We start from the raw sequence: 14990 nt of genomic DNA, 5'->3' as shown, positions 1-14990 counted from the left end.
GGGGGAACGGTGTGAACCTGGGAGGCGGAGCTTACAGTGAGCAGAGATTGTGTCACTGCACTCCTGCCTGGGTGACAGAGTGAGACTCCATCTCAAAAAAAAAAAAAAAAAAAAAAAAAGATAAACTTTCTGGCTGGGCGCAATGGCTCATGCCTATAATCCCAGCACTTTGGGAGGCCAAAGCGGGTGGATCACCTGAGGTCCGGAGTTCAAGACCAGCCTGGCCAACATGGTGAAACCCCGTCTCTACTAAAAACACAAAAAAATTAGCCGGGCGTGGTGGCGGGCACCTGTAATCCCAGCTACTCAGGAGGCTGAGGCAGGAGAATCACTTGAACCTGGGAGGCGGAGGTTGTGGTGAGCTGGGATGGCACCACTGCACTCCAGCCTGGGCAACAACAGCGAAACTCTATCTCAAAAAAAAAAAAAAAAAGAAGAAGATAAACTTTCTTCCACATTCTGGAGGGAAGGACAGGCCACATCCAGGAAGGTTCCCTGATCCAGTCCCCTCTCACTCTCTTCCCGTGTCGGAGAAAACGTGCCTTCTGCCCTCTCCCAGAAGGGCTCTGAGCAGAGCGGGGAGTGTGATTGTGATGGAAACAGATTCTCCTCCCTGAAGCCCAGGATCTAGAGTGTGTGGGGGCGGCTATGCCCAGCACCATAACCGTGTCCTACCCAGCAGAGGCATCACTCGACTTGCAGGAGAAAGACTAACATCCTCACCCCAGTCTACAAGACCAGGCCCACCTCCCCAGCACCACCCCCCGCTCATCCCTGAGCCACAGCCACACCCGCTCTCTCCGTTCCTCATTCCTGCCGCCTCCCTCTCAACTCAGGGCCTTTGCACTTGCTGTCCCCTCTGCCAGGCACTTTCCCTCCACCCCCACACCCCTTCTCCTTGCTCCCTTCAGGCTCAGCATAAATACCTTTCTCCCAGGAGGCCACTGTGGCTCAGCCTTTCCTTTAGGCTCTCAGAGAACCTCAGACACCTCCTCCTCAGCACCAAGCACACCAGTAACCCATGACCCTTCAGGAAATTCTTTTATTGGGATTCTTCTGCAAGTCTGTTAGCTCCCTGAGGGGAGGTCCAAGCCCATCTTGTTCACTGATGTGACCCGGTGCATGGCTCCATGGCTTGTACAAAGTAGACACTCATCGTATTTGTTATGTGAATGCATGTCTTGCAGGATGGCCTTAGGTAAGTTGCTCTGCTTCTCTGGACCTTGGTTTAACCCTCTGAAAACAAAGTGGCTAGAAGGTCTGCAAGAGCTCTCACAGAAACTGCTCGGACACAGACAGACTGTCACAGACAGGTGGCCCCAGAGGCCCTGCTCTTCCCTCACCACCCACGGTTCTCTCCAGCACCTCGCCTCTCCATGGGAGCTGTGCAGGGAGCCTACACTATTTGGAATGACTTTTTGGAGAAAATTCAGAAGCATCCTCTAATTAGCATTTAGTGGAAGCTCAGTGCCGCCAGTTCTCACCACTAGTACCAGCGAGGAAAGTGCTGGGGAAAGTTATTGTCTGTGGGGTCTCTCTGGTTGGCCCACCAGGTGGGAGCGCTTGGCGGTCCAGAGCCATGTCTAGCCTGCAAGGTTACCTGTCAAGCCCCTGGCACACACTGGGTGTCAGGAAATAGTCTTATGAATTGAATCTGGTACTCCAGGGACGTTAGTTAGGCCTCAGGAGCCTCTCACTGGGCCGAGCCTCGTGATCCCATCTCTATAGTCACAGGTAGTGACTACTCCGCCCAGGGTATAGCAGACAGCCAGTCAGCCAGGGCTGGCCCTCCTGCTTTCTCCCTCTCTTGCAAATAACCCAGGTGGGAGTTTGTGCAATGAGACATTTCTTTATCTCCAGACTCTTGGATTCAGTTACTAAAAGCATGACAGGGTGACCCGGTGAGAGGGCAGACAGTGGGATACCCGCCTGCTCCGTCATTCCATTGTTCATGGCCAGTGAGCCCCCAGGCCACGTGCTGGTTACATATTTCCACCATCACCCTGACTGACAAGATAATGACCCAAGACCACCTTAAGTGTCCCGGAAGATCTTCTATCCAGAGAGTCCTTGGAAAGGACATGAGAGCAGCCAGAGAAGTCACCCACCCCCCGGCTGGCCAGCGACTGGAGCCCCAGACAAGCCCTCCCGGCCTTGTGGGATGTAGTGACTGCCCAAGTTTGGCCAAGAACACTGAAGAGACCTCTCTGAGAAGAACCTGGTGTGCCCTCACCCACACCCCCCTGCCAGATGACTCTGCCTTCAGGAAAGTGGCTGGGCCGGTGTGGCAGTGGTAGGTGTGGCGGGCATGCATCACGGGGCGTACCTGTTCAGGCTTGATGGGCTCTGTGGTGGTGAAGATGTCTGAGTAGTGCTGCCTCTCAAACACGCGGTCCAGCACCTCCAGCTGCTGCTGTGTGAACAAGTCTCCCCGCATCTGCTTCCGGAGGAAATCTCTGCCTGGAAGTGAGTGGCCATTCGGCACCGGAGACTCCTGAATACCTTTGATGAGCAGGAGAGAGGAAGGGTGAATGGAGGTTATACATGTTGCTGAAGAAAGACAGGTCAGACCCTGAGACTACGAAGAGGACCTAACCCCAACTCCCTCCCTGACCAGAGAAGACACCGGCAGGTAAGGCACCGCCTTGGCCAAGGTCACCTGCTTGGTAAGTGCAGGGCCAGCCTCCCGAAGCCATGTGCCAGGGACTGTGCAAAGTCCTTTTGACATGCATCATCTCATCTAATCCTCATGATGACCCTCAAAGTAGGTTATTCTCCCCACTTTGCAGATGAGAAGATTGAGACCTAGAGAGATTTATTGGTTTGCCTGAGAATTCGAGCTTGGGTTGACCCGCTGGCCTAGTCATCAGGTGCTCCTGCCCCTCCTGTCCTAAAGACACTCCTGGGAGGTACAGTTTTCCCCAGAGCTGAGGTCCTTACCCTGGACATTTGCTACCACATCATGTGATCGGTCAGTGAAACACTGTGCCAGGAAGACTGTAGGAAAACGGGACTCTCATACAATTCTGGTGGAAGTGGTAACAACACCTGTGCTAGACAAGTCGACAAATCTGTCAAAACCATAAATGCACTTTCCCTTCAATATAGCGATTGCACTTCTGGGAATTTATTTTACAGCTCAACTTACACATGTGAGAAGTGATGTATGTACAAGGTTCTTGTAGCAAAAGACTGGAAACAACCCAAGAGTTTATTTGGGGGCGGGGGCTGGTTAACACAGCCAGGCATACTTGCATAATGGAAAACTGTGCAGCCGCAGAAAGGAATGAGGCTTCCTTCTGTGAATTGATATGAAAAGATCTTCAAGATACATTGTTATGTTAAAAAATAAAAAACAAGGTACAGCACAGCATGTATAATGTACAACCTTTTGTGTAAAAAGGAAGAAAATAAGACTATGTGCAATATGGATCTCTCCAAAGGATATATGAGAGACATTTACAGTGGTTGCTCATTCAGGGAGGTAGGAAGTGAGTGAGTGGAGGTGAGGGGGAGAGACTTTTCACGGCATGTTTTTCTTTGGTTTGGTTTGGCTTCAGAAGTTTAAATGTACTGCCTATTACAAAATGTAAATTAAGTAAGTATAAGATTAAATTCCCTCTGTGTTCTGTATTGTTAGCTATTCACACTGTAACAGTCTCCGGTGATGATGCTTACATGTCAAAAGAAATATTATGAATTATCAATAAAGAAACAAATGCGATGAAACATCTTCTGTTGAGTCTCAAGCTGGAACTGTTCAAAATAAAATCAAGCACAGAGGGCAAATGTTTCCAGCGAGCAAATGGCCTCACGGGGTACATCATTCCCCAGGCTCTCTGGAACCACATTGCTCACACAAGGCTGACCAGAGGCTTTTTGAAACCCAGGCCCAGAGGTGAGGCATCTGGGACATCTTCCTGCAGTCAGGAAGCCCTGGGGAAAACCAGCATGGGTCTGCTCTCATGCTAAAAGGTGCCCTTACTCAAGGCCTTGTCTGACCCCCGCCCCCACCAGCACACTCCTGCCCTAGACTGGACTTCATCCATCATGGCCAGCTCCCATTCATGTGAGGAATGAGGCCAGACTAAGGAGCATGAAGCAGTGGGATGTGGTGTCACCAAGACTCAGCCAAAAGTCAGTGCTTCAACTGTACTTATCTGGAGACAACTGCAATGCAGGGCTGACATCTGAACAAAGATAGCAGCTTTGTGTTTTGGCCTTTCAGATCCCCTGTAGAAGCCAACAGGCTCAGAGGACCCAGCATCCTCTATAGGAAGGGCCTTCAGAGGCAGCTCACGAGCCCTCTGAGAAAATGGATTCCCCACTAATTTTGACCCAAGAGGATACTGTAGGCTGGGCCACAGCCTGAGTCACCAGATGCTCCCACATGTGGGCCAAGGCAGAAGTTGGTCTCTCTGACCAACGTTCCCCAGCCTGAAGCCTAGGCCCCTCCTCTAGCAGCCCGTAACCCTGGCCTTCCACAAGGCAGGTGCCTGCTCCTGCCCAGAGGACATCATCCTCAGAGACCCTTCTGCCATCATGGCCCATCCCCACAGGGACCATTCCCACAAGGTCACCAAGACTAGCAGGTACGGGAGCTCATGGCCCAGTCTGTCTGCCCTACAGTGTTCTTCCATTGGTCAGCACCCACCAAATGATCCTTTTCTCAAAGGTTCTCTGCACACACATGCACAGGCACACGCACACCAGGAAAGACGGCTCAGTTTTTCCTACTCAGCTGTGGCTCTGCCCAGTCATCCTGGTCCCAGTCACTCCTGCAAAAGCATGATGTTGGCCTTGGTCCCCAGTGCACCCCCAAGTTCCTCCCTGTCAGAAGGGGCACATCACTTTCAAAAAGCTTCTCCCTCCACCAGCTTTGGTTATACTTCCCAGCCCCAACCCTGCCAGCCAGGCCCAAAACTCTTAGCGACGCCTCCTTCCTGTCAGCCATCTCCTAACGACTCCTGCCGAGGCCTGGCTCTGTCCCCAGCAGGGCAGTGCCCAGCTTCTCCGGCCCACCCAGGCTGCTCCATCACACCCCCTCAACTCTGCCCCTCTAGGGGGCCTCTCCCAGCCAGCCAGGCCATCCTCCCAGAGACATCCTCAGGCTTGATCCCTTTCCCACGGGACTCATGGGCCAGGCTCTTTCCACAGCTCAGAGCCCAAACTCAGAGGGAATGGATCCACTGAGGGCCCCTGCGGGCAAGGTCACTGTCTGGTCACCCAGTAGAGCCCAGCACAGAGTAAAGGCTCAGGGCACACAGGCCCTCAAGCGTACACACAGCGGGTGTTAGGAGACCCTCCCCCGAGGACACCACACAGCCTCTGAGCACAGGCAGCCTTGCTGGACCCGCGCCCCTCTCTGCAGAGTCTCCCCAGAAGCGAACTGGCTGCATCCTGCTCTGTTTCTTTGAGAGTCAGCCACAGCCCCTGTCAACTGAGCCTGTAAGGATATCCAGGCTGCCAGGCACAGTGGCTCATGCCTGTCATTCCAGCACCTGGGAGGCTGAGGCAGGTAGACTTTCCTGGAAGGGCTGTGAGCTGGGCAGAGCCCACCTCTCTGGGCACTCACCCTGTCCCACGATTGCCCTCACCACTCTCGCCCCACCAGCACCTCGCTTGCTTCCTTTACTAGGGAAATAAAGGCAATAGTGTCTGTCATTTCCTTAAGAAGGCTTCGGACACTCCAAAACACATAGTCAGTTATTCATTGGTTTAACGAATATTGATAAAATATTTACTCTGTATCAGGTAATATTTTTTAAGTAAATACATTTTAAAAATAAACAAAAACAGGGGATACAGTGATGACCAGGACAAACCTCTCTCTCTACAATCTAGAGAGGGCAGCCCGCTTTAGTCAAGTAATCACACGAATAAACATAGGATTACAAACAACTGTGACTGATGCTAGGGTGAAAAGAGAGCATAAAAACATATCTATGTGACCATGTGTAATGGGGAGGGGAGTGGCCTCCTGTGAGAGGAGTCAGGGAAGTCTCCAAGAGGAATTGCATGGAACAGTGAGGAGTGACCAGGGAAAGGGGGTGGGGCAGAGAGGGTGCCAGACCGGGGAGACAAAGGGCCGGTACAAAGGCCCTGAGAGAAGGGGGTGAAAGGAACAGAGGGAGAGAGGGAAGAGGCCCCAGGAGAATCTGGAGAGGCTGGGAGGGATCCAGCCAGACAACCCCAGAGGCCAGAGAGAGGATCTGAGCCTTGCTGCAGGAGTCTTGAGGAGCTACTGGAAGTGCTGAGGAAGCATGTGCCCTCCACATTTCTCAGTCCCAGGGCCCAAATCGCTCGTTCCTTTAGGTCAGGGCATGCTTTCTAAACTCAGCTCCCAAGCCTCCTCTTTTGCTACTAGGGGCCGGCGGAAGTAGGAGCTTGCATTTGTGGGTGTTTAAAGGTGATACGCTGATTGGCCTGTTGAGCCGCAGGTGATCCACTGTGCCCATATGGAATGGAAACCATCTCCTAGGGACACAGGCATTGTTTTTCAGACAGACACAGCCAGAAGGCACACGTGTCTCCTCCTCCAGGATTCCTTCCTTCATGCCCCAGCCGGTCCTCCAGCTCCCGTTCTTAGGGCTCTGACCACTTTCTCCCTTACCTTAGAAACCACGTCCCCTGGACCCTTCACTCCCACACTGTGCTATGAGCTACCTTCGGGGGAAAGGTGGGAGGTAATTCATCTCTCTCTCCTCCAAAGCGAATATCTGTGGAATAAATGAACGAATTGGTACTACCTGTGACTAGTGTGACATGCACCATCACTCTGCATGTCTGATCTGAAAATGTCAGGATCCCTCCATCTGACCTCACTCATTCATCATTCTTCCCTCCACCAAGCTTAGTGAGTGCTAATGCCAGGGACACAGTGATGGGCAAAAGCTGACCCAGCCATCGTCCTCATGGAGTTATGTCCAGAGGAGGTGGCAAACAGTAATTGAAAATAATCGGACCAGTAAAGGTGCAAGTATCAACCAAGGTAAGTACTCTGAAGGAAAAAGCATATGGTCCTAAGAGGTCAGGGACCCTCTGTCCTGCCTCTGGTGTGGCACACAGTGGGTCCTCAGTGAGAATGAACCAACAAACAGATTATATGCTCAGAGACAGCTGCAAAAATGAATACCCCAAATCAGCCCCTGCACAAGGGCAGGTCTGAACCTCCAGGCCTCCGGTGTAAGCTTCCGTAGCATTTCTCATCTGCACCGTGAAGATGCTGTCTGACTTAATTGGAGAATGTGGTCTTGGAGGCAGGCTACAGAAATGCTCAGACCCATTTTATTCCAGGGAGAAAAGTCTGAACTCACAATGTGAATGGTATGCTTAAATATATGGACAGACATGGGCGAAAGTACAAAGGTATACAGGGGGCATGGTATCTTTAAATCTTTTTTTTCTACTCCAAATCAAATAATATGTAATAGACCCAGTGCTGGGCTTAGTCAACCATGGCTCGTAGAATTAACATTCTGGAAGCTAGCTTCAGGGGAGCAAGGGGCAGGAAGCCCCGTCTCAGGGAGCAAAGAAATGCTGGCTTTAAATTTCAGGTTAAACCAATGTTATTCACAACCCAGCTTTGAAGCTAAAAGCTTTACACAATCGGGTCTGGTCACGCAAAAAGGGAGGAAGCAAAATAGCCTCAGATTCCCATCTGTCAAGAGAAAGCTGTCTCTTGTGTGTCTTAAAAGATCATAAACCCATTCCATTTTCTTCAGAGCACAGCAGATTCAGGGGTTTTGCATTTTTCTTGGAGGGTTCTGGTTTGTTTCTTTAAAAATTATCATGCACCTTATGTCTGTAGACACTCACTGGGAGGAAAAATATAAAAACAAACATGAATCTCTGAAATCCCTTCTAGCATCATGGCTTTTGGAATGTAACCCCATCTGGAGGCTGTAGAGCCCCAGGAAAGGAGGCTAGAGCCACCAGGTCAGCCTCTAGCCTTTCTCAGAGTCCAGTTCCTCTCCACAACCCAGGCCTAGGCCAGAGCCCTTATACAGCTTCCTTCATCCTCACAGCTGCTCCTTAGCATGGCAGGGCAGTAGCAGGGCCCAGTGGGAAAAGGGTTGGGAGCCAGCAGTCCTGGCTTCTAGCCCCAGCTCTGCCCTTACTTGCTGTGTGGGCCCAGGCAAATTCCTCTCCCTCTGAGCCTCAGAGGCACCGATAGTAAGCTAAGGTAGCTGAGTTGATCATTTCTAACCCCTTTCTCCACCAAAATCCACCCGGATTTTGTCTGCTAAGTAGTATTAAATGACCATTGACTTATTTTCCCATTTTGGTTGTTGTGCAGTCTTTATAGGGGACTCCCTGGCTATAATCCATCCCACCCCTAAGAGACTGCCTGAGCCAACCAAGAGGATCCCATTCTCTTGAATGAGCACTCATGTGATGAGAGGCCTGTTGGTTGGGGGCAGTGGGAGTGCTGGGGGAAAGTCAGAGACAGGAATAACTCTCTTTTTTCTTCACAGGGATATATTTACTCTTAAATTGTTTGAAACTATGAAAATAGACTGGGCGCGGTGGCTCATGCCTGTCATCCCAGCACTTTGGGAGGCCGAGGCAGGTGAATCACTTGAGGTCAAGAGTTCGAGACCAGCCTGGCCAACATGGTGAAACCCCCACTCTACTAAAAATACAAAAATTAGCCGGGCGTGGTAGTGGGCGCCCCTAATCTCAGCTACTCAGGAGGCTGAGGCACGAGAATCTCTTGAACCCAGGAGATGGAGTTTGCAGTGAGCCAAGATTGCACCATTGCACTCCAGCCTGGGCAATAGAGCAAGATTCAGTCTCAAAAAAAAAGGAAAGAAAGAAAGAAAAGAAAAGAAAAGAAGAAACTGTGAGAATAACTCCCAGATCCCATTCCTGTTTTATGCACTACAACAGCCCCACCTTACCCCAGGGTCCAGGGCTGTCTCTAGATGAGCCCAGTTTGCTGCTTGTAACCACAGGCCTCTGGCACTGCCTGTACTCCTAGACTTGCCTCCCTTGTGAGGATGCAGGACAGAGCAGGTCCTGATGGGTCATCTGCCACAGGAGTACAGAGCTGGGGTGACTGGCAAGATGAACTGATGTGACTTGGGGCATTTTTCCAGTTTGGGTCAAGTGAGCCCAAAGAGCTTGGAGTTGGCATCTTCAGGTGGCTGCAATGGCTAATTCTCAAAACAACCTATAAAGCAGAGATCCATCAAATTCAGACCATGCTGATTTATAACTTAAATAATTATTTCAGGCTGAGAGCAGTGGTTCCTGCCTATAATCCCAGCACTTTGGGAAGCCAAGGTGGGAGGATCATTTGAGGCCAGGAGTTCAAGACCAGCCTTGGCAACATGGTGAGATCCCCATCTCTACAAAAAAATAAAAATAAAAAATGGCTGGGTGTGGTGGCTCATGCCTGTAATCCCAGCACTTTGGGAGGCCAAAACGGGCAGATCACCTGAGGTCAGGAGTTCAAGACCAGCCTGGCCAACATGGTAAAACCCTGTCTCTACTAAAAATACAAAAATTAGCCATGTGTGGTGGTGCACACCTGCAGCTACTCGGGAGGCTGAAGCAAGAGAATCACTTGAACCCAGGAGACAGAGGTTTTCGTGAGCCAGGATCATGCCATTGCGCTCCAGCCTGGGCAACACAGTAAGATTCTGTCTCAAAAATAACAATAATAATAAAATTAAGAAGTTAGCCAGGGTGTGGTGGTGCAGGCCTGTAGTCCCAGCTACTTGAGAGGCTGAGGCAAGAGGATTGCTAGAGCCCAGGAGTTTAAGGCTTCAGTGAGCTATGGTGGCACCACTGCACGTTAGCCTGTGTGACAGAACAAGACTCTGTCTCTTAAAACAAAAATGATAATAATTTTTTAAAAGGGATAGGAAGCCAGGGGATTTGTTCTGGGACTATGTTAGCAAAACTCTTTGTGCAAGACGGGGAGAGCATCGTCTGTCAATAGCAAAGAATGAAGTGGGGCTGACAGAGATAACAGGGTGGCAAAGCTCCCCACACCCCCTGTTCTCACCCCAGAGAGAGCACTGTTCAGTGCCAGGCACTGAGCCAAGTTATTTGTGCATTCTTCAGTTTCTTTGACCCTCAGAACATCTCTATGAAGTATGTATTCTTATTCCATTTTACAGATGAGAAAACTGAGGCTCAGAGAGCTTGAGTCACTGAGGTCACTCAGCTCAAAGTGGCAATGCTGGGATTTGTACGTAGGTCTCTTATCTGCAGATCCAGCACTCGGGACACCTCCCTTTATTCTTCCTGTCAGCTGCTAAGACGAAAGCCCTCAGTCCCCTCATCTGTAAACTGAAAGTAACAGTATGCAGGACAACTCGTGGGGCTTTTGTGAGGATTAAATGAGATAATCTCCATGACACTTTAACACGGCGCCTGGCACAGAGTTTAGTGTCCAAATAATGCTAGCTGCTGTCACCCTCATTTTCATCAAGAAAACCCTTTCAAGGCTCCCTGGGGACAAAGCCTGAGCCCCTGAGGCCTCGACGACCTGCCCCTCTAGTCAGGGTCACCCCCCACTTCACCCCAGAAAGCCACCCCAGCAGGCCGTTTGTCAGCCCTCATGTGTCCCTTCACCACTGCTCCCCAGTGCCCCCAGACATTCTGCACCCTCTGCTGGCATGCCCTTCCCTCCTGCCCAGCAAGACTCAGTCTAAAAACTGCCTCCTCTCTGAAGCCTGCCTCCAAATCCAAAGGCTGAATTCACCACCCTTTCTTCTGGGTCTCCTCAGCATGTTCCACAGGCCACCATTATGGCCTGGATTTTACTCTTCACAAACCATCCTGTGAACTCAGTCCTCCTGGAATCTCCACTTTACAGTTAAGGAAGCTGGCACAGAGAGATGAAGTAATTTGCCCAAGATAACACAGCAGAGCATTCGCACAGCTCCTACATGCACTAAAGTGAAGTTGAGCACTGTGGCAGACCCGGTACAGAACAGTGGGGAAGCCTGGGCACTCCGAACTCATGTGGGTCCAGGTTCAAATCCCAGCACTCTGTCTCTCACAAGCCCATGATATTTGAGCAACTTCTTTAACTGCTCTAATCCTCAATTTTCTTATCTGTAGAATGGAATCATAATAGTGTCTGGAGTTGATGAGAGAATTTAATGAGAATACATGTAAAATACTTAGCATAACTCAATAGTATGCGCTCAATAAACATGAGCTGTTTCTAGAATTAGTATTTTTTTCCCTGCTAAAGTATGAGTTGAGGGCAGCGCCCCTGTCTCATTTACCTCAAGCATAGGAGATGCTAATCAATGTTTGTTGACTGAATGATTAAGCTAGAAAGGCTTGTATGGCTCCGAAGTCAGCACTAGGACAGTGGCTGGCATCATCGGAGAACTCAGGAGTGACCTCTATTATATCAGTGATCTCAGAGGAGGAAAAAGTGAAACAACTAAGAGTTTATGTCCCACCTACTTCTAAGACAGATTTGAGGCTGTTCATAAAATTTTGAACTAGAGTGGATGATAAACTACTAAAACTCAGTTGAGCTCTAAGCTCCCTGGCAGCATATACCAAAAGGAAAATGCAGCAAGTCATATATTGCTCAGAGTCCAACAACAACAACAAAATGCTGTTCACAGACTCAAGCTCAAACTCATTACAGAGCTTCAATTCTCTGCATGGTGCTGTTTGGGGTGCTTACAGTGACCTGGAGATGACTAACAACAGGGAGGGGGGTCCTGGAGGAGGGACAATAAGAGTCAGGACTGGGAAACAAGATGCCAAGCTAAGAGATGGGATTCCAGGTAGAGGTAATCAAGTTAAGTTGGCAAATGCTTCTAGGACATCTACTATGAGCCAGGCCCCATGCTGGGGATGAGGGTGGCTGGGCTGGAAATGTCCCTTGGTGGCCCGGAACAAAAATCAATGTTCTGAGTCATTTTCTAAATCCTGTCCTAAACTGGGGCTGCAGACTGAGAAAAATCAAGGTGGCATGGAGAAAGATTCCATTGAAACTACCATTATTCAGCCATTAGTTTCACTCAATCTTTCTTCTCGGAGAAGGAAAACGCGAAATTGTAAAATTGCCAAATACGTTCAGGTTTGACCAGAGTGAATCTGATTGTGCTGGGTGTTACCCAATGAGTCACAGGCTGTCAGTGTGGGAAAGGCCCCAAGGGCTGGTGATTCCACATTTGAGGATGGCAAAGGGGAGGCCAGACAGCAAAGGGATCTGTCAGGGGCCAGACAGCAGATTCAAGGTAAGCTTGGATATGAGGCTTCTGACTCCTGCCTCAAGCATCCTGGATCCGTTGATCCCTGAGCAACATACAAGTATCTGGCCCTGGGTTTCCCACCAGAACTACAGAGAGCTTCAAGCCTTAGCCCCCTTCTCCTAGTGGAGAACGAAGACAAGTGAATAATTGCAATGTAGTACGATAAGTGCTAGGAGCCTAAGAAGCAGACATAGCCCTAGGAGCCTAATGGAAGTGGCCAGACCCTATTCAGAGCTCACTCTGCGAGACACTGTTCTAAGCACCTTCCCTATTGGATCCTCACGAAAACCCTAAGATGTCAAGTCTGTTATTGCTTCCTCCCATTTTACAGATGAGGAAACTGAGGCAGAGGGTTAAACAACTTGCCTAGTCACAGGATCCAAAGATTGGGGGATAGGGGGAAGGAAGGAAAAAAAAGAGTAACTTGCCCAAGATCACACAGCTAAGAAGTAGAGAAGCTAGGGTCCGAACTCAAGCAGTCTGGTTCCAGAGTCTGCTCCACACTCACTCACTCCACTTAATCCAGACTAAGGGCAAGTGTAGCCCAAGAACGGCCCCCTGGAAAAGATGTAGCCTGAGTCTTTTTTGGGGGCTTTTTTTTTGAGACAGAGTCTCACCCTGTTGTCCAGTCTGGATGTGCAACGGCACCATCTTGGCTCACTGCAACCTCTGCCTCCCAGGTTCAAGCGATTCTCCTGCCTCAGCCTCCCAAGTAGCTGGGACTACAGGTATGCACCACCACACCTGACTAATTTTTTGCATTTTAAGTAGAGACCGAGTTTCACCATGTTGGCCAGACTGGCCTCTCAAAGTGCTGGGATTACAGGCATGAACTACTGCGTCCAGGCTTACCCTGAGTCTTAAGGATGGAGTTAGCCAAAGAAATGCCCAGGGAAGAGGAATTGCATTCCAACCAGAGGGAACAGCATCTGCGACAGCCTGGAGGCACAGAAAGCATAGTGCAGGGGAACGGCTATAATTCAGCATGATTAGAATTCAGGAGTTGCAGGAGGGGAAAGGGGGTGAAGTGTGAGAGGCTCTTCCCTCTCTGTCGAGCTGTTCAGCATCACTATCCATTATCCAGAACCTAATATACACTCTGATATACAAACAGTGCAAATACATTATTGAAGCTTTCATGGTGTTGGTATGAAGAGATGGGATTTCTTTGTGCTAAAATGAATCAAGACGACCTCAAAGAAGAGGCAGAAAGGAAGTAATACCTGATGCATTGCCACAGGGCAAGTCTGTTCTCTCTAATCCATACTGTCCAAGTCCATTACCTCGTACAGTAGTCCCTAATTACCCCACCTTACAGAGGGATATGCACACTAATTAGAAAGGATGTTAACCGCCATAGTGAAAATATTCTGAAGCAAATGAAATATTACTGGGAGCAAAAGGGTGATTTGTTTCTGTGAATTGTGCTTTTAAATGAGATCAAAGAATGCGAAAGGCTTCATTTTAATTATACCTGGAAGGACTTCTGCATACATCCCGTTTATGGCCTTCATGCACACAGCAGTCTGTCTCCCATCCCCCACTGCATAGAAACAAATAAATAAATAAAAGGGCTTAAAAATCATATTTACTCTGATATCTTTGCATTACCCCCATTTGAGTTTTTAAATTACTGTCTGTATTTTTTTTCCCAAGGATGATATAACTAAAAAGAAGGTTCGTATTTGAAGTGTATCTATCTGATCATTGCACAAATGTTTTCAGGAGAAATCACTATATTTCTCCAAGATGGGTATGGGTTTTGTCATAGATCAAAGTGAGAGGGAGAAAAAAAAAGATAAATCATCAGAGATCCAAAAATACTTTTCATTTGGAGAAGATATCAGGCCATTTCGATGGGGCTGATGGAGTCCCTGTTCTGTCTCCATTACCTGCAGCAGGCAGCCCCAGCCAGGAGCCAACTACCAAGATTATATTCCCCATAAGATGGTCCCCGATATCTATATATATATATATGATCTTCAACCTCTATTGATAGACCAATTTCACAAGCAAAGACTGGTGAAATGAAGCTGAAATGAACATCATGCTTTAACTCATTGAACCTATCAGGCCTGAGTTAATCTGACTGTCCACTGTCTCTGATAGAATTCAATTGATCAATCATGTTTCGGTGATAGTACCATTTCACTGGCTTATTGCTTCTTCATTTCAGAGCTTGACCTGTTAGATGTACTCGGACTGGCTTGACTCCTCTTGGATACACAGAGATCAGCCTCTGTCTGCCAACGTGTGTCATCTCCTGTCCCAGTTGAAAAGAACTCAAGAGGCTTTTGTGTATGTCTGTGGTGTGTTTTTCCACCAAATACACACACAGGAATGGTGGATTTATGAGGGCGTGGAACTGAACAAGCACAACTTATAAGAAGGGCTCTTCATTATTCAGAGAAGCACCATTATTTCCCTCTCCTGTAGTTAAATTGACTTGTTTGGGCTCTGTACCCTATATGGGCATATTCTTGTATTACACTGGCAAGTGTGCATGCCTAGACATCTGAAAAGGATAACAGCAACAAAATAATAACAATCACACCCCTCAAATACATATTCCTGTGGAACATGAAACATTCATCAGCTTATCTGATTCTCATGATAATCTCAGGAGATGGGCAGGAGATTACGATTCCATTTTGCAGATGAGAAAATGGGCTCAGAGAGGGAACATGGCCTGCCCAGGGTCACACAGCAGAGTGATCAGGCCAAGTGAGACTGAGAGCCCTGGTGTCTCAA

The 14990-nt window shown here is 48.9% G+C and overlaps 1 protein-coding gene across 3 annotated transcripts in view; it reads right to left on the bottom strand.

Moving 5' to 3' along the window:
• The window catches only part of PAX5 (paired box 5), a 194672-nt gene that overhangs the window by 124780 nt on the left and 54902 nt on the right, over positions 1 to 14990 (bottom strand). For all 3 annotated transcript variants that reach the window (XM_015117426.3, XM_015117427.3, XM_077965700.1), the window contains exon 6: positions 2327 to 2502. In XM_015117426.3, the coding sequence (XP_014972912.1) occupies positions 2327 to 2502 (176 nt within the window). The remainder of the gene's footprint in view (positions 1 to 2326; positions 2503 to 14990) is intronic.

This window comes from Macaca mulatta, chromosome 15, assembly GCF_049350105.2.
Source record: "Macaca mulatta isolate MMU2019108-1 chromosome 15, T2T-MMU8v2.0, whole genome shotgun sequence".
Lineage (NCBI taxonomy): Eukaryota > Metazoa > Chordata > Mammalia > Primates > Cercopithecidae > Macaca > Macaca mulatta.
Note: the sequence above shows the minus strand (reverse complement) of the source record. Positions and strands in the feature narration are given on the sequence as shown.